General features: G+C 45.7%; 1 protein-coding gene across 1 annotated transcript in view; it reads left to right on the forward strand.

Annotated features, from left to right (window-relative positions):
- The first annotated feature begins 6913 nt into the window (after positions 1–6913).
- MYO1D (myosin ID) overlaps positions 6914–21412 on the forward strand; it is a 359595-nt gene continuing 345096 nt past the window's right edge. The window contains exon 1 of the mRNA XM_052657133.1: positions 6914–7024. Within this exon, the coding sequence (XP_052513093.1) occupies positions 6930–7024 (95 nt within the window). The 5' untranslated portion in view covers positions 6914–6929. The remainder of the gene's footprint in view (positions 7025–21412) is intronic.

The following is a 21412-nucleotide window of genomic DNA, read 5'->3' on the forward strand; positions in this document are numbered from 1 at the left end:
CTGCCATATGACCCAGCAATCCCACTGCTGGGCATACACATTGAGGAAACCAGAATTGAAAGAGACACATGTACCCCAATGTTCATCGCAGCACTGTTTATAATAGCCAGGACATGGAAACAACCTAGATATCCATCAGCAGATGAATGGATAAGAAAGCTGTGGTACATATACACAATGGAGTATTACTCAGCCATTGAAAAGAATACATGTGAATCAGTTCTAATGAGATGGATGAAACTGGAGCCGATTATACAGAGTGAAGTAAGCCAGAAAGAAAAACACCAATACAGTATACTAACACATATATATGGAATTTAGAAAGATGCTAATGATGACCCTCTATGTGAGACAGCAAAAGAGACACAGATGTATAGAACAGACTTTTGGACTCTGCGGGAGAGGGAGAGGGTGGGATGATTTGGGAGAATGGCACTGAAACATGTATACTATCATGTAAGAAATGAATCGCCAGTCTATATTCGATGCAGGATACAGGATGCTTGGGGCTGGTGCATGGGGATGATCCAGAGAGATGATATGGGATGGGAGGTGGGAGGGGGGTTCAGGATTGGGAACATATGTACACCTGTGGTGGATTCATGTCAATGTATGGCAAAACCAATACAGTATTGTAAAGTAAAATAAAGTAAAAATAAAAATTAAAAAAAAATATTTTTTTGGCTGTGCCTCGAGGCTTATGGGATCTTAGTTTCCCAACCAGGGATCAAACCTGTCCCCCGACCCTGACGTGAAAGTGCCAAGTCCTAACTACTGGTCCCCTAGGGAATTCCCAAGGATTTGTAACCTGGGATATGTTTCGGATAATGTTGGGTTGGCCAAAAAGTCTGTTTGGATTTTTCCAGAAGTAGTTATGGTAAACCCACATGAACTTTTTGGCCAACCAAATATCTACAGCAGCAAGCTTCATATCATTTCCATGTAGTTACAAGTGCATTATGAAGTTATTGTGCAACATAAATTTGCCTTTCTACTTTTGCTTTAGAATAATTGAGGCTTATACCATAAACTGGAGAAGGCAATGGCACCCCACTCCAGTACTCTTGCCTGGAAAATCCCATGGACGGAGGAGCCTGGAAGGCTGCATTCCATGGGGTCCCTGAGGATCAGACAGGACTGAGCGACTTCACTTTTGCTTTTCACTTTCATGCATTGGAGAAGGAAATGGCAACCCACTCCAGTATTCTTGCCTGGAGAATCCCAGAGACAGAGGAGCCTAGTGGGCTGCTGTCTATGGGGTCACACAGAGTCGGACACGACTGAAGCGACTTAGCAGCAGCAGCAGCATACCATAAACTTGAGGCTTGCCAGGTGGCGCCAGTGAGCCCATCTGCCATTCGATCCCTGGGTCAGGAAGATCCCCTGGAGGAGGGCATGACAACCCACTCCAGTATTTTTGCCTGGAGAATCCCATGGATGGGGAGCCTAGCGGGCTATAGTCCATAGGGTCGCAAAAAGTCAGACATGACTGAAGCGACTTAGCACGCATGTGCAAATGCAATAAATTTATAAGATGCCCTTTTTTTTTTTTTTAAGGAACAAATATTAGGTTAATAAAGAAAGGTAACTATATAAATAGTTTTTCTAATTTTATTTATTTTATTTTCTTTATTTTATTTTTTTAGTTTTATTTATGTATTTTTTTTTTTTTTTTGCATCTAAAGTTTTCTTTTTTTTTTTTTTAAATTTTAAAATCTTTAATTCTTACATGTGTTCCCAAACATGAACCCCCCTCCCACCTCCCTCCCCATGCCCTTTGAATACGTTGTGTGACTGCTTTCTTCCTGGTCCTCATGCTTTTGTCTTGTGGGACTTATGCTGAGCAGTCTTCCTGGACACAGCGCACCTGGTGAAGAGGAAGAAGGTGGGGCAGCCTGGAAGCATTCCAGGAAAGTAGAACCAAAGGAGCAAATATGTGCTGTGGAAAACTCAGAGTTGATTTTTCGGGAGAACCCAGAGCAGATCCTCTGCAGTAGGTGGCAAAAGCCGAACAACGGCTTTTTGTTCAGTGTGAACAAGAAGCGTTCAGGCCTGGCTCTGGGACAGAAGTGAACAGAGCCCTGAGACCTGCTTCCAGGGACAGGAGATGAGAAAGATAAATGCTGCACAAAGAACAGATTTAAAAATTTTTTAAATTTATTTATGGCTGCCCTGGGTCTCTGTTGCTGTGCACGGGCTTTATCTAGTTGCGAAGAGGTGGGCTACTCTCTCGTTGCAGTCCACACTTCTATTGTTGTGGACCATGGGCTCCAGGGTAAGGATTCAGTAATTGCAGCACCAGGCTTAAGCTGCCCCTTGGCATGTGGGATCTCAGTTCCCAGACCTGGGATCAAACCCGCATCTCCTGCATCGGCAGGCGGATTCTTAGTCACCAGACCACTAGGGAAGTCCCAAAGAACAGATTTTTAATGCAGAAAATCTACCAATGAAGGTGGATTTCCAACCTCACATAACCCACAGATTCGGACCATTCCCTGTCCGTTCATCAAGTAATAGTCTATTAGAGCTTCACATGCTAAGCACGGTGCTATTAGGGGTCAGAGCTACTTTCCAGGCACAGCTTCCAGCCCTCAAGGTCCTGACACTCTAATAAGGGAGATGGACAATACTAGGTTCATTTGGGTGCATTCAGCCTGTAATGAGGGTAACGCTTCCAGGTTGCTGTGGGGTCACAGAGGAGGAATAGCCGACCTGACTTAGAAGATCATAGAGGCCTTGCTGGAGGAAGTGGAGGAATGAAGAGAAGTTAGCTGTTAAGAATTAAGTTAGCAGTAAAAAAATCTGCCTGCAATCCAGGAGATGCAGGTTTGATCCCTGGGTCGGGAAGATCCCCTGGAGGAGGAAATGACAACCTACTCAACTGTTCTTGCCTGGGAAATCCTGTGAACAGAGGAGCCTGATGGGCTACAGTCCATGGGGTTAAAAAGAATTGGACATGACTAAACAATTTGCAATGTTAACTTTTATTTTGGTTTTTAGTACATTTTAAGCTGTACATTTTAAGCTGTAACATTCTGAAAGAGATCAGCCCTGGGATTTCTTTGGAAGGAATGATGCTAAAGCTGAAACTCCAGTACTTTGGCCACCTCATGCAAAGAGTTGACTCATTGGAAAAGACTCTGATGCTGGGAGGGATTGGGGGCAGGAGGAAAAGGGGATGACAGAGGATGAGATGGCTGGATGGCATCACTGACTCGATGGACGTGAGTCTGAGTGAACTCTGGGAGTTGGTGATGGACAAGGAGGCCTGGTGTGCTGCGATTCATGGGGTCGCAAAGAGTCGGACATGACTGAGCGACTGAACTGAATTGAACTGAAGCTGTAACACAAACCTACACATCTAAATGTTTATATCCAAATTTTTATCACAAAGGAGATTAATAATGAGCTAATTTATTAGCTCTGTGTTACCTTGTATGAGTGCAGACCGCAGGGTTCAGTTTCTCCTGCCATTTCTAAGTATACTGGAACTTCTCATAAATGTGAAACTAATAAATGAGATTGTAGGCATGCACTGGCCTTTCAGATAGATGTTAAACTGTACCAGTAACAAATTACTGATTAGCCATGTCAATCAGCATTTTCTTGGTACTGTACAACTGAATGGCTTCCCTGGGGGCTCAAACAGTAAAAAATCTGCATGCAATGTGAAAGACCTGGGTTTGATTCTGGGTTGAGAAGGTCCCCAGGAGAAGGAAACGAGAACCTCCAGTAATCTCGCCTGGAGGATCCCATGGACAGAGGAGTCTGGTGAGCTACAGTCCATGAGGTAGCAAAAGAGTCAGACACGACTGAGCGACTAACACACACGTACAACCAAAACATCCATATGAAAGTAAATTGAAATCCTGAGGCTGATTTAAGGTGACAGTGAGCCCCACTGGACAGATTTGGGTTCATCAAGAGAGCCTCACTGGTCTCAATGCCTGATTATATACTAATTTGGGGCTTTAAATTGATAAAATACCCTTTGCATATGTTGTGTGTATGTTTTATACATTCAGCTCCTGTATAAGACACGGATAGATACAGCAGTCCCCTTGCTTTGGCCATTTGAAAACCACAGCTATATCCTCCCACAGATCCTACCACTTTTGCTCTAACAATGCCAGGGTTCAGGGAACACATAGCCATTCACTTTTCAGTGATCATTTCTGAGTCCCTAGTTGCTCCCAATTGCACAGAATTTGGGATTTCTTCCTCTTTTTTTAAAAAAATTCTATTTTATGTTAAAATGTACCAATGAAAACATTTTAAGAATGTATCATACTTTCTGCAATCACCTGCTTAGCTACTGACTCACCCACAAAAATGACTCAAGCAAAGGCCAGTCCTACCTTGGAAAGTACCTAGCCCAGAGGTCCTACTCCATAAATGAGGACACTGAGATCCAGGGAGGTGCCTTCTGAAGATGGGGAGATACTTATGGTACTCAGACTGCCACTAGGCTCTGCCTGTGACGGAGACTGGGGTGACTTTCTGATGGCAAATACGCTCCCTTGGGAGGTGATCAAGCTGTCTACTTCTCTCTCTTGGCCAGGGTGGTTTGTTGGCAACTGAAGCAGACAGTGAGGCAGGGTCCTTAGGTCTGGTTTCCTCATTTTCACATTCAGCCATAGTGTTGGAGTCCGGCCAGGTCTTTGGGGGCTACTAGATTCGCTAGGAGGCTTTGAAATACAGTAAGTTCCCTACACACAAACATGTTCCATTCTGAGAGTGTGTTTGTAAGTCCAACCTGTAAGTTCAACCAAGTTAGCCTAGGGACCCAACTAACACAATTGGTTATATAGTATAATAGGTTTATAATACTTGTCACAAAAATAATACACAAGAAACAAAGACAAAAAATTAAACATTTTCAATCTTACAGTACAGTGCCTTGAAAAATACAGTAGTACATCAGAACAGCCAGCACACATGGGCTGGCATTGAGTGAATGCACAAGAAGAGTTACTGACTGGAGGTGGGAGAAGAGGTGGAAGATGGTAGAGCTGAAGGATCGTCAGCAATAGGAGACGGAGGGCAAGCTGCAATTTCGCTTACACCTGACACTGATGGAACACACTTGGAGATCTTTGAAAGTTCACAACTTGAAGGTTCGAATGTAGGGGACTTACTGTAGATGGTCCTAATAGAAACAAAGGACCGAAGCAGTGCAGCTGCCTTAGAAACCATTTATGATAGACTTTCACTGAGAAAATGCAGTCTGGGTTCCAAAAGAATTTTCCAGGATCAATATACCTATAAACTGGAGACCACTTAAAACTCATTCTATCCCATTGGATCACTGTGCATTTCATAAGTACGTGTGCAAGGCCATACAACAGCTCCTTGGTGGGTGCCAAGGGGGAGACGGAAAAATTTAAGACACCATCCCATGCTCAAGAAGCCTACAATAATCTCAGGGAGAAGATACATAAATGAAAAACAACAACAATATAAGGTAATACTTGATGACAAGCTTAGTTGTCATTGTTTTGTTTAGTTGCTAGCCATGTCTGACTCTTCACAACCCCATGGACTATAGCCTGCCAGGCTCCTCTGTCCATGGGATTTTCCAGGCAAGAATATTGGAGTGGGTTGCCATTTCCTCCTTCAGGGGATCTTCCCGACCCTGGGATCAAACCCAGATCTCCTCCATTGGCAGGTGGAGACTGAGCCACGGTACCACCCAGGCTACCACTTTACCGCTGAGCCAAGTGGAAAGCCACTCTTAGGCAGGTGGAAGAGAAAAATGGATCAGGGAACACCGAGAAGGAAAGCAATCTGCCAGGTGGCTAAACGCTGGGGCTCAAAAGTCAAATGACCTGGATGAAATGGCAGCTTCCCCACCACTTAAGCAGCCTGTGGCAAGTAACTAACTTCTCTAAGTCCCTCAGAAAAACTCTGAGCACTTTTGGTCCCCTCAACAAGCTAATTACTTTTACTACCTCAGTCTGAATGTGAACCATCATTTGAAGGATGGAGAGGATGTGGGCAGATCAGGAGAGAGCGTCGCAGCCGAGTGTCAGAATCATCATGAATCATCCACGTGAGAAGCTCCACGAGCTACTTTTGTTAACTTTGTTGGCATCTACCAAGCCCCTGGGAAAGATTGAAGGCGAGAGGAGAAGGGGACGACAGAGGATGAGATGGATGGAGGACATCGCCGACTCAATGGACGTTGAGTTTGCGTAAGCTCCGGGAGTTGGTGATGGACAGGGAAGCATGGCGTGCTGCAGTCCTTTGGGTCGTGCTGCAGTCCTTTGGGTCGCAAAGAGTCGGACCCGACTGAGTGACTGAACTGAACCAAGCCCCGGGCGGGAGGCAGCAATCCTGGAAACTTGATTCCACCCACCTCCTACGTCCGCACTCCTCGGCACCGCCCCGCTGAGCGCCCGGCAACCGTCCCCAGAGGGCGCTGCCGCCCCGCCGCCGGGGCCCGGGCCCGGGGCGCGCCCCCGCCGGCGGCCCCGCGCGTGCGCGCCGCCCAGGTGAGGGGGCGGCGGCCTGCGCCCCGGCGGGGGCGGCGCCTCGGCTGGCGGGGCGGGGAGGCGGGGAGGCCGGGAGGCGGGGACAGGACGGGGCGGGGCGGGCCGGTCGCGGGGCGGGGGCCAGACCAAGGCCAGAGGCGGGACCAGCCGCCGCCGTCTCCGTCTCGTTGTCCCGTCCCCCCCACAGCGCCGGGCCGCCGCCGCGGGAGAAGCGGAAACTGCCGGGTGTGCCGCGCCGGCCCAGAGCGCGCCGAGGAGCCGCGGGGCGGCCTCCGTCCGGTCCAGATCCCTCCGAGTGGCCACCGAGCCCCCTGCCCCGCGCCCCGCCCCGACCCCGCCCGGGCTCGCCGCACGCCCCGGGGACCGGCCCCCCGCGCCGTCCGAGCGCGCCCACCTGAGTCCGTCCGCGCCCACCTGAGCCCGTGCGCCGGCGCCATGGCGGAGCAGGAGAGCCTGGAGTTCGGGAAGGCGGACTTCGTGCTGATGGACACCGTCTCCATGCCCGAGTTCATGGCCAACCTCCGGCTCAGGTGAGGGCGGCGGAGCGGCCGTGCGCAGTGCCGCGAGCCTGCGCCTTTCCGAGAGGGGGCGCCCTTGACGTGTGGCCGGATTCGGGGTGCGGCGGGGGGTGTCCGGGGTCCGCTAAGCTCGCTGGCTGCATACCGGGGTGCGGTCGCATGCGAGTGGAAGGGGCGTGCCGAGCTCCGTTCCAGAGTAAGGGGTGTCCTTGGGTGCCGTCCGGACGGAAGGGTGGGTATCGGGGGTGTGCCGAGCTGGGGGTTGCGCTTGGGGCCGGGCAGGCTAGTGCACTGCCCCCAGGTAAATGCTGTGGGCGGGCCGGGTGACCTAATGGAAACAAAAGTAAAGGGAAATAAAAACTTGCGGGAGAGTCCTGGCGGCCTCAGGCCCCTGGGAAGACTGGAGGGTTGTTTTGCAGAGAGACTGGGGGTCTCATCGTGGTTTCACACTTGGTTCTTTTTCGCTTTCGTCTTCTCCTTTATTTATCTTTTCCTGGCGTGGTTCCATCACGTCATTCAGGATGCTATGGAGTGATCCCTGAGCCGTCTGTTCCGGGACACTGGCTATTTTTTAGTTACTCTCTAAAAACGTAATTAGACACGTTTCCAGACATCGAAGAGACTGCTCTGCTTGCCAGTGCCAAGATAAACTGTCTGAATTTGACAAGGCATTCATGGTTTCAGTTTTTTTTTTTTTTCTTCCTCAAGGAGTTGTGGATGGAGCCCTTGTGTTACTAACATCCTTGAGAATGTAGTCACAACTCAACGCCCCGGAATGGGCTTCCAGGGCGAATTTGTATTAGAAAGGCTTTTACGTGTGGTTATTACACTCCTGAGAGAGTAATATATGTAAGCAGAGCTTTAAAGTAGTTTGACTTAAAAAAAAATTACAGTAAATGGAGTTTCAAAACTGAGTTTTTAGGGGAAAGTGTGTGTGTTTGTGTTTCCTGAAAGTCCTGATCCCTTTTCTTGTACGATTTGAATATCACGCCATGCTGTGCTGTGCTAAGTTTGTGAAAATCTTAATCTAGGTTAGGATGCTTAACTAATCCCACTTCTCAGCATAAATTCCGGTGTTAACTTGAAGAATTTTTAAAACTTTTTTAATCTTCAAAATTGGAATCCCCGTAGTCATCATCTGCTCTTAACCAGGCTTCATTATGTGCCATAGTAAGGAGTAAGGACGCAAACTGGTGTTCACCCACCGCTGCAAAGGACTTTGAGCCAGTCTGCATGTCTGAGTTTCCTAATTTGTGAAATAATAATCTCCAAGATTCTTCTGTATTACTTTTTTTTGTTGTTTTTGCTTTCACATATCATTGGTTGCAAAGCCTTGTTAGACTTGACTGTTAAGAAAGATTGTAATGTGAGCATAACTTAGCTCAGAAGAGAACTTAGAACTTTGCAATCTAATTCTGTATTATGCAGGATACTCTAGGATAGAGGTCCCCAAACTCTGGGATGTAATAATGACTGATGATCTGACATGGAGCTGATGTGCTAATAATAAAAATAAAGTGTGCAATAATGTCATGCACTTAAATCATCCTGAAACTACCATCCCTACCACCAACACCACCACCCCCCCCCGCCCCCGCCCAAGGGAAAATGGTCTTCCACGAAATCCGTTCCTGGTGCCAAGAAGATTGAGGAACACTGCTCCAGGATGTAAGATGGGAGGGTCCAAAGAATTATCAGGTGTGTCCTTACCTCTCAACAGTGTGGCATATTAATAAAGATGGGCAAAATGAAAATTTCTATTCATTTAAATAATAGGTCAAGAAAACAAAGCTTTAACAACGAGTTAAAGCTTTGTAGAGCTGAGATAGTTCTTTGCCAAGTAATTGGACAAGCTAATTGTTCTGGGAGTTCAGCAGAGGGAGAGATGCCTTAGGCTGGCTCAGAAACACCTTCTACAGGAGGAGAGGAGGCGTTGAGAGGAGTTGCAGAGGGTGCGTAAGATCTGTGTAGGTGGAGAACATTCCAGATGGATAAAGTGGCCAGCAGAGGAGTGAGGTTTAAAAGCTGATTCTGTTTGGGTGATGGGGCCTCCCTTGTGGCTCAGCAGTAAAGAATCTGCCTGACAATGCAGGAGATGTGGGTTCGATTCCTGAGTCAGGAAGATCCCCTGCAGAAGGAAATGGCAGCCTACTCCAGTATTCTTGCCTGGAGAATTCCATGGACAGAGGAGCCTGGCGGGCTGCAGTCCATGGGGTCGCAAAGAGCTGGACATGAATGAGCGACTGGGCATGCACACGCTTGCTCTTTGGATAATAGTGAATTGAGCTGTCTGCAGAAAAGGAGTAGGTGTTGGGGAGTTGTGGGCGGAATCAGCTCTCATTAGCATGACCTTGGCTAATGCCTAGGTTTCTAGGTCTACCTTTATTCCCAGTCACGGGGTCAGTCAACATTCAGATGTTATATGTTTCTCACTTGTGTGTGTGCTCGACCACTCTAAGAATTGGCTGCACTTCTCAGCGCACAGGTTCAGTGGTTGTTGATGATTTACTTATAAGTTGGGAGGATTGGTTCCCAGGAGTTGTTAAAGGGTAGCCAAACCCTTGCCTCCTCCCCAGCTGTAAATCCTGATGATCCAGGTGGAAAGCAGGCCTCCTTCTGATGGAATTTCCCACCACCCCAATGTCCCTCCAGGCTATTCTAGTGTTTAGCGGCATGAACTTCTGGGCTTATGCTCTTGTGACCTTTGGATGTCTGTTTCCCTCTGAAGAATGTGACCGGAAACCCACTGTAGATCCAGGTGCTGTTATGTCATGTAATGTTTTCATCTCCCCAAATACAGGTGGTTGGTTCCTTCTTGTTGTTTAGTTGCTAGTCATGCCTGACTCTTTTGCAACCCCATGGACTGTAGCTCCCCAGGCTCCTCTGTCCATGGGATTTCCAGGCAAGAATACTGGAGTGGGTTGTCATTTCCTTCTTCAGGGGATTTTCCCAAACAAGGGATCGAAGTCAAGTCGCCTGCATTGCAGATGAAATCTTTGCCACTGGGCCACCAGGGAAGCCTAGTTGGTCCATACTAAGTGTGTATTTATGGTTGTATAGAGGTGAAATTTGAGTGTATTTCATCTCTCAATGGATATGTGTGCACACGCTCCATCATTCCTGCCTTGCCCAGGCTGCAGCTTTTCCTCTTCTGTTTGGAATGTCCTGTCCTTTGCTGTCTGTCTGGCTTTTTTCAAGGCCTTTTTGCTTCATTTATGGCCTGTGATGTGCATTTAGGCACTTACAGCTACAGTTGTATCAGGGGTCTGTGTCATCCAAACCAAATTTAAATTTTTCTGACAGTAGCACCCATTGTGACAACATTTTTTTTTAAAGCTTTTGTGACATTGTCCATTTAGAATTATCTTATTTTGATACTAGTCCAGCTTTCTTTTTCTTCTTGGGTAAATCCTCTATTTTAGACAACTATACAATTGATGTCACTTTCCCCTTACTATTATCATTTAAAAAAATCAGTGTAGGCATGTGTCTGTGCATGTGGGTCTGGAGGAGGCAAGACTCAAAAGGTGATGTGGATTAGCGTGTTGTTAGTGTATCTGAGAAGGGGTTTCAGTTTGTGTTTTTTTGCCCTCATACCCAAAACTACTATTATCTTGAGGGTTGTCTTCTCTCCCACCTACAAGTCTCTGGCTAGGGGAGGTTTGTTCTGCTTATTTGCTTTTCCTTTTTTAATGTATTTTTGCCTTGCTGGGTCTTTGCTGCTGCACGTGAGCTTTTCTCTAGTTGAGGCAAGCGGGGGCTACTCTGGAGCTGCAGTGCTCCGGTTTCTCGTGGCGGTGGCTTCTCTCGTTGCGGAACACAGGCTCTAGGGTGTGCAGGATTCAGTCGCTGCAGCACCAGGGCTCAGTACTTGTGGCTCGTGGGCTCTAGAGCACAGACTCAGCAGTTGCAGCGCACAGGCTTAGTTGCTCCACGGCACGTGGGATCTTCCTGGACTAGGGATCAAACTGGTGTCCCCCCTGCACTGCAAGGTGGATTCTTAACCATTGGACCACCTGGGAAGCCCTGCTTCTTCTTTGAGTGGAGGCAGAGGTGTTGGTGGCTTTGGTGGTGGTGGTAGCCTCCTTATTGCACTTCCAGGGTCCTGTCAAGGAGCAAGGATGCCTGCACAAGCGCCTCCTGCCTTCATGGTCAGGCCTGGTTCCCGCCAACCCACCGCATGGCCACTTGAAGCTTCATCCACGGCATCCCCACCATGTTCTTTCTGCTTTCTTCATAGCTGCTTCCTCTCTGGAGCCTTTAGTTCCTTTTCTTCCACGCCACGTAGAGCACTGGGGCCTCACCATGCTCTCACTCACCCCTTAGCCATCCACAAGCAAGGAGGAATGTGGATGGCCATTCCCGGGGACTTTTGAGACGTCCTTTTCATTTTGCAGGAAACCCACTTTAGGCTTCCAGCGTCTAACTTTGTGGTGATTCCTGTTTTGAGAATAAGGCATCTGCCCAGCCTGATGTCTTGGCTCTTTAGAAATTTAACGTGTCCTCTCTTCTTACTGGTTTTTCTCTTCTGTGAAAGCGGTGATTTGAAGCCCTGTGTTTACCAAAGCTCCAGGCAACTTCTCACCTTTAGTATAACACAGGGTCTTTCATGTCTTTACTCAGACCAGACTTGCCGCCTCCTTTGTGCTGTTAACAGTGCAGCGGGGTCAGGCTTTGTTGTTGTGAGGGGGCCGGGGAGGCTGTCCTGTGTGTTGTCACTTGTTTAGCAGCATCTCCGGCCTCTACCTGGGCTTCCTAGGTGGTGCAGTGATAAAGAATCTGCCTGCCAGTGCAGGAGCTGCCGAAGACACAAGTTCAATCGCTGGGCTGGGGAGATCCCCCGGAGTAGGAAACAGCAGCCAACTCCAGTATTCTTACCTGGAAAATGCCATGGTAGGAGGAGCCTGGTGGGTGAGAGTCCCTGGGGTCGCCCCTGGGGCTCCCCCAACCCCCGTGACAGGAGCACTGTTCCCTTCCAGATGACAACCGAGCATGTTTCCAGATGTTGCCAAGTATCCCCTCGGGGAGGGGACAAAATTGGCCCCAGCTGAGAACCACTGACCTGGGCTGTTCTCAGTCCCTGGGGTGTCCTCCCCCTACTCCCTGCCCTCATTCCCTGCCTGTCACACTCTTAGTGGTTCTGCAAGACCAGTTCTGAGAAGTCTTTCCCAGTCCTCCGAGGCACAGGTTAACCGCGCCCTCACCTGTGCACCCAGGGTACATGGGCGCTTGACCGTAACTGTTAGGATTTATCACGTTCTGTTGTTTTCTCTGCATGCCTTCATTCTCACCAAATTGTGAGATTCCCCAAAGCCCCAGAGCCTGTCCAGAGGTGGATCTAAGTTGTGTGGTCCTTTGAAATTCAGCTGGGCTGAGGGGACCATCTCTAAGGAAAAAAGTATAAATTATGAATGTCACATTAGATACAGGGCTTTGGAACGGGCAAGCACAGGTGAGTGGCTGTGAAACAAACCCACCTCCAGTCCTTCTGCACTTTCTCTCATGCTCTAGGATTGAGCATCTATGCCCTCAATACATTTTAAAATGAGTGAACTGGGAATTCCCTGGTTAAAGTTAGGACTGCACCTTTCACTGATGAGAGATCCTGGGTTTGATCTCTGGTCCGAGAACTAAGATTCCACAAGCCATGCAGCACGGCCATAAAAAAAAAAAGAAAAGAAAAAAAAATGAGTGAATTAAGCCGTCAAATGTTGGCTGAAGCCCGTGGAATTCTTAACTAAAAAAAAAAAAGAAGCATACAGTCGTCTCAAGATATTGTACTTATTTTAATACAACCTCAGTGTGTGGGAGAGGAGCTGAAGCAGTGAGTTTTAGAATTAGTAGAAAGGCAATGAAGAGGTGATCACTATTTCTCTCTCTCTTACTTGCCACATAGCCTCTATGTCCTTTCTGTGGCTATTTGACCACACAGAAAATTAGATAAGACAGACGGCCCCTCTTGCTTACTGGGGCAAAACCTCAGGGACCCTGGTGGGCCCCAAGCACGGGTCAACCTGTGATTGGTTCAGAGCTCTCCTGCAGAGTAGCTGTAGTTAGAGTCACAGGAGAGGTGAATGGCACACTAAATCTTTTTGGCTTGCATGTGAAATTCTTTGGCAGCCACTTTTAGAGGCCTTCGGAAAAGGACAGTTTGCTCCGGGCCTGTTTTGCACATTGGCTTCGTATTGGGACAAAAAAATGAGAATTTGGGTTTCGGAGCTGCCATTTGGAGTGAATCACCCTGCCGTCTTGTTTCCTTTCCTGCTCTGTGACAGATTTCCAAGACTATTTTTATTCGGGGTCATTGGTTGACCCTGGAGACTTCTGCTGAATTTAGCTCCCAAACAGAGCCAGATGTGGGTGGGATCGAGCCCTCAGAAGCTGCTACTGGTGCGTTTCATCGCAGGTCCCGAGGATTTAACATCTTTTTTAAAGAGATTGGCTCTTTGCTTAACTTGGAGATGAAAATGGGGAAGCTGGTGGAGATAGAAGTGTGTTTGCTTAGTGACTCATGGCTAAGTTGTCAGCGCTGTGAGTTATCCTGATGTGGAGAGCTGTTTGCTGACATTTTCACCTGAGTCTGAGCCAGCTCAGCAAAAAGGACCGGGTCTCATGGACCGACCTCATCTTATGATAACTCTCTGGCCTCCATCACTGTGTTGCTTCTGGAACTGGATTGGGTCATGTGTCATTGCCCAGCCGTGGTCAAGCCCATCTAGTGGGATCTGCTGTCCACAGTGGCTCCATCCCCACTGGGGATGTAACTTGGTGAAGAACCTTACTGACGTGGCCTAACAAAAAGCCCATTAGATTCACAGAGGGGTTCAGAGGGTAGCGGCAGTTTTAAATACACATTGCAAATCTCTCTCTCTTTGCCTACTCAGTTCCTTGGTTGAGATGATAGTTTTACTTCCTGTGGGATGCAGGCTCCCTTTGGTTCAACTGCTATGTAATTACTGGGCAGATCTCTTAATAGGTGGTGTTTCCCAAACTTTAGTTTTGGGCATTTATGGGAAGAAGAAATGGAGTGCATGTTGGAGGGCAGTGGAAAGAGGCTTTGAGACCTGATGGACCCTGTTCAAATCCCCGCTTCACTTTCCCTCTTTTTAGCATCATGCCTTAGGGTAAGTTAACTTCCCTCAGTTGACTCATATATGTTAACCTCAAGTTCCTTCCTTAGGGTTATTGAGGTGAAATCACGTGATGTGTAAAAGGGGCCTATATGGTTCTTGGTTCATAATTCCCTCTCAACTAACATTAATTCCATTTTCTGAATCCTGCCCTGACTCTGTAACTACAGAAGAGCTAGTTGTTCTTACCTCTTCTTTCCTCACAAAGACAAAATCATTTGGCTTTATTTGGGGGGCAAGAATGAAAGCTGTTCTAGAAAAGGTTGGGGTTACCTAGTGGAGAGAGCAAAAGCACTGGAGACAAATAGATCTGGGACTCCACTGTCACCGTCCGTTACTGCTACGCACATGGCCTTGGACAAGTTGCTTAACCTGCCTGAGCCTCAATTTCTTCATCTGTAAAGATGAAGGGTTATGGTGAAGATTAAGGTCTACCACCTGTCAGACACCCCAGCGTGTACCCATAGCATACTATCAGGAGATGCTCAGCAGATGGTCCTCTGCCTCTCCTCTGCATCCCCTCTCAATGCAGCCCTGGGGACCAAGTGCCCATGCTGGTTCCCAACTCTCCAGAACTATCACATGCATAACCTTGTTCCCTTCAGGGTTACCACTATTTAGTTCCTGGAAACTGTTTTAAGCTCTTTGAGAAAGGAGATCAGCTGTTCATATTATTCATAAATGTTCCAAAATATTTTATTCTTTGTGTTTACTGTTCCCTGCTGAATGTTGGTGACATTGGGAAGTCCCCAAGCACTATAGCTGGGTGATGAACTTTTAAATAGAGTCTTTTTTTTTTTTTTAATCTCTAACTTATTTCCTTATTTAACTAGAGACTTTATGTACTTTTAGTATAATCACCTGGCTTTAGAGCTGACAACTACTTGAATTCTTACTGTGTGTTTATCACTTTGTTGGGCACTTCGGTGGGGGCTACTTTAAAAAAAAAATTGTTCTTTGCAGGGATAGCGTAATTGGGAGTAAAAGATACCTTTATACATAGATCAGCATCAAGTAGAAAATGATTGAGCCAAAATGAATATGACAGACAGTTGTTCTAAGGGCTTCCTAGAGAGAAGGAACCAGTGAACCAGAATTTTTTAAAAACAACTGATGACAGTATAATCAAGAGTTGTTTATATGCTCTGTACTGGAGTTCTCAGGGAATTCAGAAAAAGAAAGAAAACGGGGTTGGGAATAGGTTGTGCTCTGTGGAACAGGTAGAACGTGAGCAGACCCTTGTTGGAAGAAGGGTCTCATCAAGAAGCACCCCCTTTCACCTGGGCCCCCACATCCTTGCCCCTCTCACTGCCTTCCTGCACTCTCAGCACCAGCGCACTGGGCAGCTTCCACTGCTCAAAAATATCTCCTCCCCCGACCATGATGGACACTCCTGTTCTATGCTGCCCGAATTTCTCCCAACTAAAGACTGTGTCAGGCTAAGAATCTTCTTCTGATTTCATTCCTTTTTACAGCTGAGTAATATTCCACTGGGTTTCCCAGGTAGCTCAGTGATGAAGAATTTGCCTGCCAGTGCAGGAGACAAAAGAGATGCATGTTTGATCCCTGGGTTGGAAAGATCTCCTGGAGGAGGAAATGGCAACCCACCCCAGTGTTCTTGCCTGGAAAATTCCATGGACAGAGGAGCCTGGTAGGCTGAGGCCACAAAGGGTCAGACACGACTGAGTGAACACATACACACAATCTTTGAGCCTAGAAGAGGAAATGGAAAAAAAAATTTTTTTTCTTTATTTTATGCCTAATGACAGAGCTTCTAGGACTCGGCACCCAGACTGTGTGGTAAAGACTCTTGTTATTCCGTTGTGGGTTAGAGCCTGTGACTCTTGTCATAGCTTTCAACATTTAATGCTGAAATAGAATGGCCCACTTTTGGAAGGGAGGCCATTTCCAGGGACAGGGTTCTGATAAATGACTTTAATCTATGGAAAAGGAATTTGAGAGCCTCCCCTGGTTCCTTTTTGATACTTTGCCACCTTCCCATCTCCTTGTCTCAGCTGCACCCTGAGGATGTCCCAGTTTCTGATCTGGACAAAGCTGCTCGCTGAGGAGTCGTTTAAGTCTCAGTGAGACCATCTTTGTTCCCCCTGTTTCTGCTCATAAGTGCACAGTGTAGAAGTGGATTTCACCTTAGTGAAACTAAAGCTTTAATTCTAGTAAAGCTATTTTGCTTTAATAAAACAAATTTTTACTGCTGAGCATGTGAACTATGCAACAGTGTTAGTTAGTATGGACTGCAGCTCACCAGGCTCCTCTGTTCATGGAGTTCTCCAGGCAAGAATACTGGAGTGGAGAGGCATTCCCTACTCCCAAGGGGTCTTCCTGACCCAGGGATTGAACCCAGGTCTCCCGCATTGTGGGCGGATTCTTTACCTGAACCATCAGGGAAGCCTACAGCTGAGCATAGCTTTCTCCAATTCAAGTTTCTGTTAAAACAAAAACAACAACAAAAACAAGCAAACTTCTGGAATAGATGGAAAAGTGCATCAGGAAACAAACCCAACTTGGCTTTCATTCCTCCTCTCCGTTTATCTCCCACAGTCATATTACTAAGACTTGGGGGTGGGGCAGGGAATAACCACTTATATACACCCGCATCCCTTAAGGGCTAAAAGCCAGTGAATTAGTCCCCAAAAATGGCTTCATCTAAAACAATGAAGCAAACACCAAGAGACACTCAGACAGTTTCTCCCCCTCTGCCCACAAAGTCGGCTTTGAGTAAGTTGTACAATAGAGGATCATCCGTAGCGGGGTCAGGGCGATCCCAAAGGAATCTCAAACTGCTTCTTTGTGTTCGATATAAAGTCGAGAAAAATGTCATAGTCAATTAAAAGAAAAAAAAGGGCAATCTCCATTTAAAAAAAAAAAAGCAACTTACATTTATTTTGGATCACCCTAAACTGAGTTTTGTTTCATTTGGGCTTTTATGAACATCTCTGTCATTTAAAATTTATTGTAAGAATAGTCTTTTGATCATGAGGTTGAGTTAAGCCTGTATCTGCCATCTTATGTTACTTGTAATTAAGAAGAAAACTTTTTTTAAAAAAATCCTCAAAATTACAAATCTCTAGAGCAGTTTAAATGTAAGTACGACTATGAGGAGTTTTTTTAAATTGTGTTCAACCTGTGCTGTCAATTCAAATTTGTGTCCTATCTCTAGCCTCTTAGTCCTGAGGGTAACTTTATGTTCTTTGTCTCTGAAGGCTTACTCCCAGGCATTAAGAACAAGATGTTTTCACTTCTATCAGTGAATGAATAAATGCATGCATAATATCTTCACATCTTTGATTCCTGCCTGAACTATATATTTTCCATATTTTATGTATTGCGTTTTGTATATTTAAAAATCTGATTTTTCTCTTGTAATTCCTGTCTTTGAGAAGGTAGAAAAATAAAAACTACCTTTACTCTTGGGGAAGAAAAAAAGGCACCAAAATATGTTTGGGGTCCTTGTGAAATGGTAGAGATTTTTTTTTCCCTCTTTTCTAAGGCTTGTGGAACTTAGACACGTGGAGTTTGTCATCGGATAACAAGGGGGAAACCTGCTTGAGTGCAATCTGGTGTTAGCAAGTTGATTACATTTTGACCGGCATCAAGATGCCTTTATATAACTTTGTATCATTTGTTTAACGTCACTGAAGGGACATGGTTTTATACAGCAAGTCCAGTGACACAGATCACATAGATTGGTGCTCTTTCGGTCTGCATTCCCTAGTGTCCTCAGCCATGGGGCTGCCTGAGAATTCGCTGTAGTAAGGATGGAGTAGGGTTTCAGCCTGCCCCGCCCTTCAAACAGAGCAGCTCTGTATTTACGTATTGGGGTTTCCAGGGATTTTTCTTTTGAAAATGTTTATTTATTTTACTGTATCAGGTCTTTGTTGCTCCGCAGCATGTGGGATCTTTGTTCCCTGGCCAGGGATCGAACTCAAGTCCCCTGCATTGGAAAGTGGATTCCTAACCACTGGATTCCTGATCCAGGGAAGTCCCAGGAATTTTTTTTTTTCCTTGATGAGCTAATTTATTTTTATTTTTTCATTGAAGTATAGTTGATTTATAATATTATGGTAGTTTCCGGCGGACAACAAAGCCGTTCAATATTCCTATAGATTATACTCCATTTAAAATTATTACAAAATAATGTCTATATTTCCCTGTGCTGTACAATATATCCTTGTTGTTTATTTATTTTATAGACTGATATCTCTTATTTCCTTCCCCTATCATGCCCTTCCCCTTTTCCCTCTTCCCAATGGGATCACATAGTTTGTTTTGTATGTGACCAAGGAATTTTTTGTTTGAGGAGAAATGCTATCATATTGAAAAGCCAGTTTGAAAACCACTGTTCTAAGTGGTTGTTTTCCAGATGGTGTTTACCTTCCAAACACATACACACACACGTACACAAAATTAGAAATATTTCCACCAAAATGACTTAAAAAGTGGCATTGCAGTATGAGATGGACAAAGGAAATATTTCGGTTATCCAAACTTAAATATGGCTATACTATTATACAGTATGACAAAAACAATTTACTCTGGTTCTCTGGGCCTCTACTGTCTGGTTTTAAAATGGGAATGATCCCTATATTACAAGGTTATTTCATGAAATGCGGTCAGAAGTGGCTTATTTATTGTTCTAAACATATTAAGGGTACTCAAGTCTAATGGTCTCTCTTTTTTTTTTTCCCTTAAACAAATGTAAGAATGTAAGTTCTTTCCTAAAGGACTTAGATCCTGATGATTATAGTTATGAATAATTGTTTTCACACCTCTGGGGTTTATTGAGGTATGTGTGATGTTTTGTTCCTCACCAAATGGATCTGAGTCATTTAACATGCTAGATATACAGTTAAGCTTCTGTAGCTTCTCCTAGTGTGCCTTCCCTGTGAATTCTCTGTCCTCTCTTAATCCACAAATCTGATCCACCCTGGGACTAGCTCATGGAAGGGAAAAGAGGGAAGTTAACTAAATTCTAATCAAGAGTGAGGGGCAGTCTTGGGTGTTTCAGTTGTGGAGCACAAGTTTTGAGATGTCTGTGTATTTTCTCTGCTCAGATTTTTTTTTAAAATTGCTTTGATGTTTGACATCAAGACTGAGTTCTGAGTCGTAGGCAAGGTGCTACTCCAAGACTTACTCCTGTCCTTGGTATTTGTGTGTGGTTGAACAAACCAGCTCATGCTGCATGGGTTTTTCCACACTGCGCTTTATGATTGCTTGTTGATTTGCAGGAGGCAGTAGCTACTGGCAGAATCTGTTATCATTTGAATCTCTGCCTCCTGGGTTCCTGGTTTATCTGAAAGCTTTACTGAAAAGAAACCTGTTCTTTAACTTCATTTATCCTGGCTTGGTAATTCTCCAGGTCAGCTTTGTTTCAGAATTTCCTAGTTCTTAAAATATCCAGATTCCCAAGACTCTGCCTCCTGGAGACGTGGATTTTTTCGGCTTCATTAATACCCAGGTGATTCTCAAGTGCAGCCGGGTTATGGACTGCAATCTTAGGCTACTGGATTTGCATCCACAGTTGTGTTCTGTTGACGTTATGTGGGATGTGAACTGACTGGTATGTTACCAAATGTATCAAAACTTTTCCAAATAATCAGTGTTCTTAGCTCCGTTGTGATTACTAAATCAATTTAATTATTTGATATTCCTGTTGTACTCTTCATCTGTACACTTTCTTTCACTCTTAGGTTTGTGATTGTGTACTTTTAGCATACTATGTTATTTCTTTCTGTCACCAGATTCGCCATACCCCCAAAAAATATAATCACACCATCCTTGTTAATACCTTGATATATGTCCTTATATTGTTTATGCAAATATAAATGCACATATGTTAAAATTTGGTATCTTCCTGTTTAAACAAGATAAACCTTTGTCAACAGTTTTCTCATATAGTGTGTTCAGCATTTTTCCATGTCCTTAGCTTGTTACTGAAGTTATGACGGGTTTTCCCTCATGGTCCAGTGTGTGGTGTGTGTGTACTTGGTCGTGTCTGACTCTTTGTGACCCCACAGGCTGTAGCCCGCCAGCCTCCTCTGTCCATGGGGTTTTCCAGGCCAAGAGTACTGGAGCGGGTTGCCATTTCCTCCTCCAGGGGATCCTCCTGACTCAGGGATCAAACCCACATCTCCCACATTGCCCGCAGATTCTTTACCACTGAGCCACCTGGGTTACCAGCCGCAGAGACATACAACACTGGTAAACAAAAGAAGAATTACAGGTAGTAATAAGCACTCTGAAGGAAAGGGCAGCCTTCCCTTGTAGGGGAAGCAGCCGTGGTGTGTGTTCATGCCGCAGAGAAGGCATTTCATGAGGAAGTTGACTTTAAGTGGAATCAGAAGGAAGAGGAATCTGGGTTGGGGGGAGGGGAGGCAGGTGTGGGGTATCAGAGAGGGAAGGGAAATTAGAGAGAGAAGGGTGGTTCAGGCCAGACAGAATGAATCGCAAGAGGAGAGTGTGAGATATTGACAGACAGATGGACCCGTGGTGAAGCTGAAGGGAATTGAGTGAGGCTGGAGTATCTGGACAGAGTAGGGCCAGGTAACGATGAAGCACTAGTCAGGACTACACTTTGCAAAGGGCCTTGGGAATGAAGGCTCAGCCTTGTCGGGCCCTGGGAAATCCTGAAGGGCTTCCCACACCCTGCAGTCACTTCAGGTTGTTAGCATGCTTTTAAGTATCTGGGTTCAGCTGCCAAAACTCCCCAGGTCTGGTGGCTGTTCTGAATGTTTATTTTTGTCAAATTGGTCAATGGAGTGCAGAGTTGGCAATTACTTTCTACGCTTTGCCTTCAGCGATAGTAAACACATACACAGTTCTGCCTTGATCTGTCAGATATAGCAGAGCTGTTTCTTGGAATAGGAGCCCAAAAGCAGTGCTTGTGGATTTGAAATCAATCTCGCTAATGACTAATAGACTACAGCTGACTTTTGGGAGCTGCTTTTTCTGATTTTATGCTTCAGGCAAGAGAAGAAGGGAATTTTGAGCCATTTCCCTGATGAAATCTCTGAGGTGTAGAATTTTAATGCCAGAAGGGAACCTGGAGGTTCTCTTACTGATGTTACAGATACATGAAGTTAGAAACACATGTGACTCACGTAAGTCACATAAAAAATTATGTGCTTTCTTCCCCCAAGATTCTCCAATAGTCTGGTAGCACTGTTATTACTGGAGCAAAAATCTCTGATGTCCTAGCTCTGTATTTGTTCTCTTGTTTCTCTCTTCTTTACTCTCTGGTGTTTTGCAATCA

Source organism: Budorcas taxicolor, chromosome 19 (genome assembly GCF_023091745.1).
Source record: "Budorcas taxicolor isolate Tak-1 chromosome 19, Takin1.1, whole genome shotgun sequence".
NCBI classification, from domain to species: Eukaryota; Metazoa; Chordata; class Mammalia; order Artiodactyla; family Bovidae; genus Budorcas; species Budorcas taxicolor.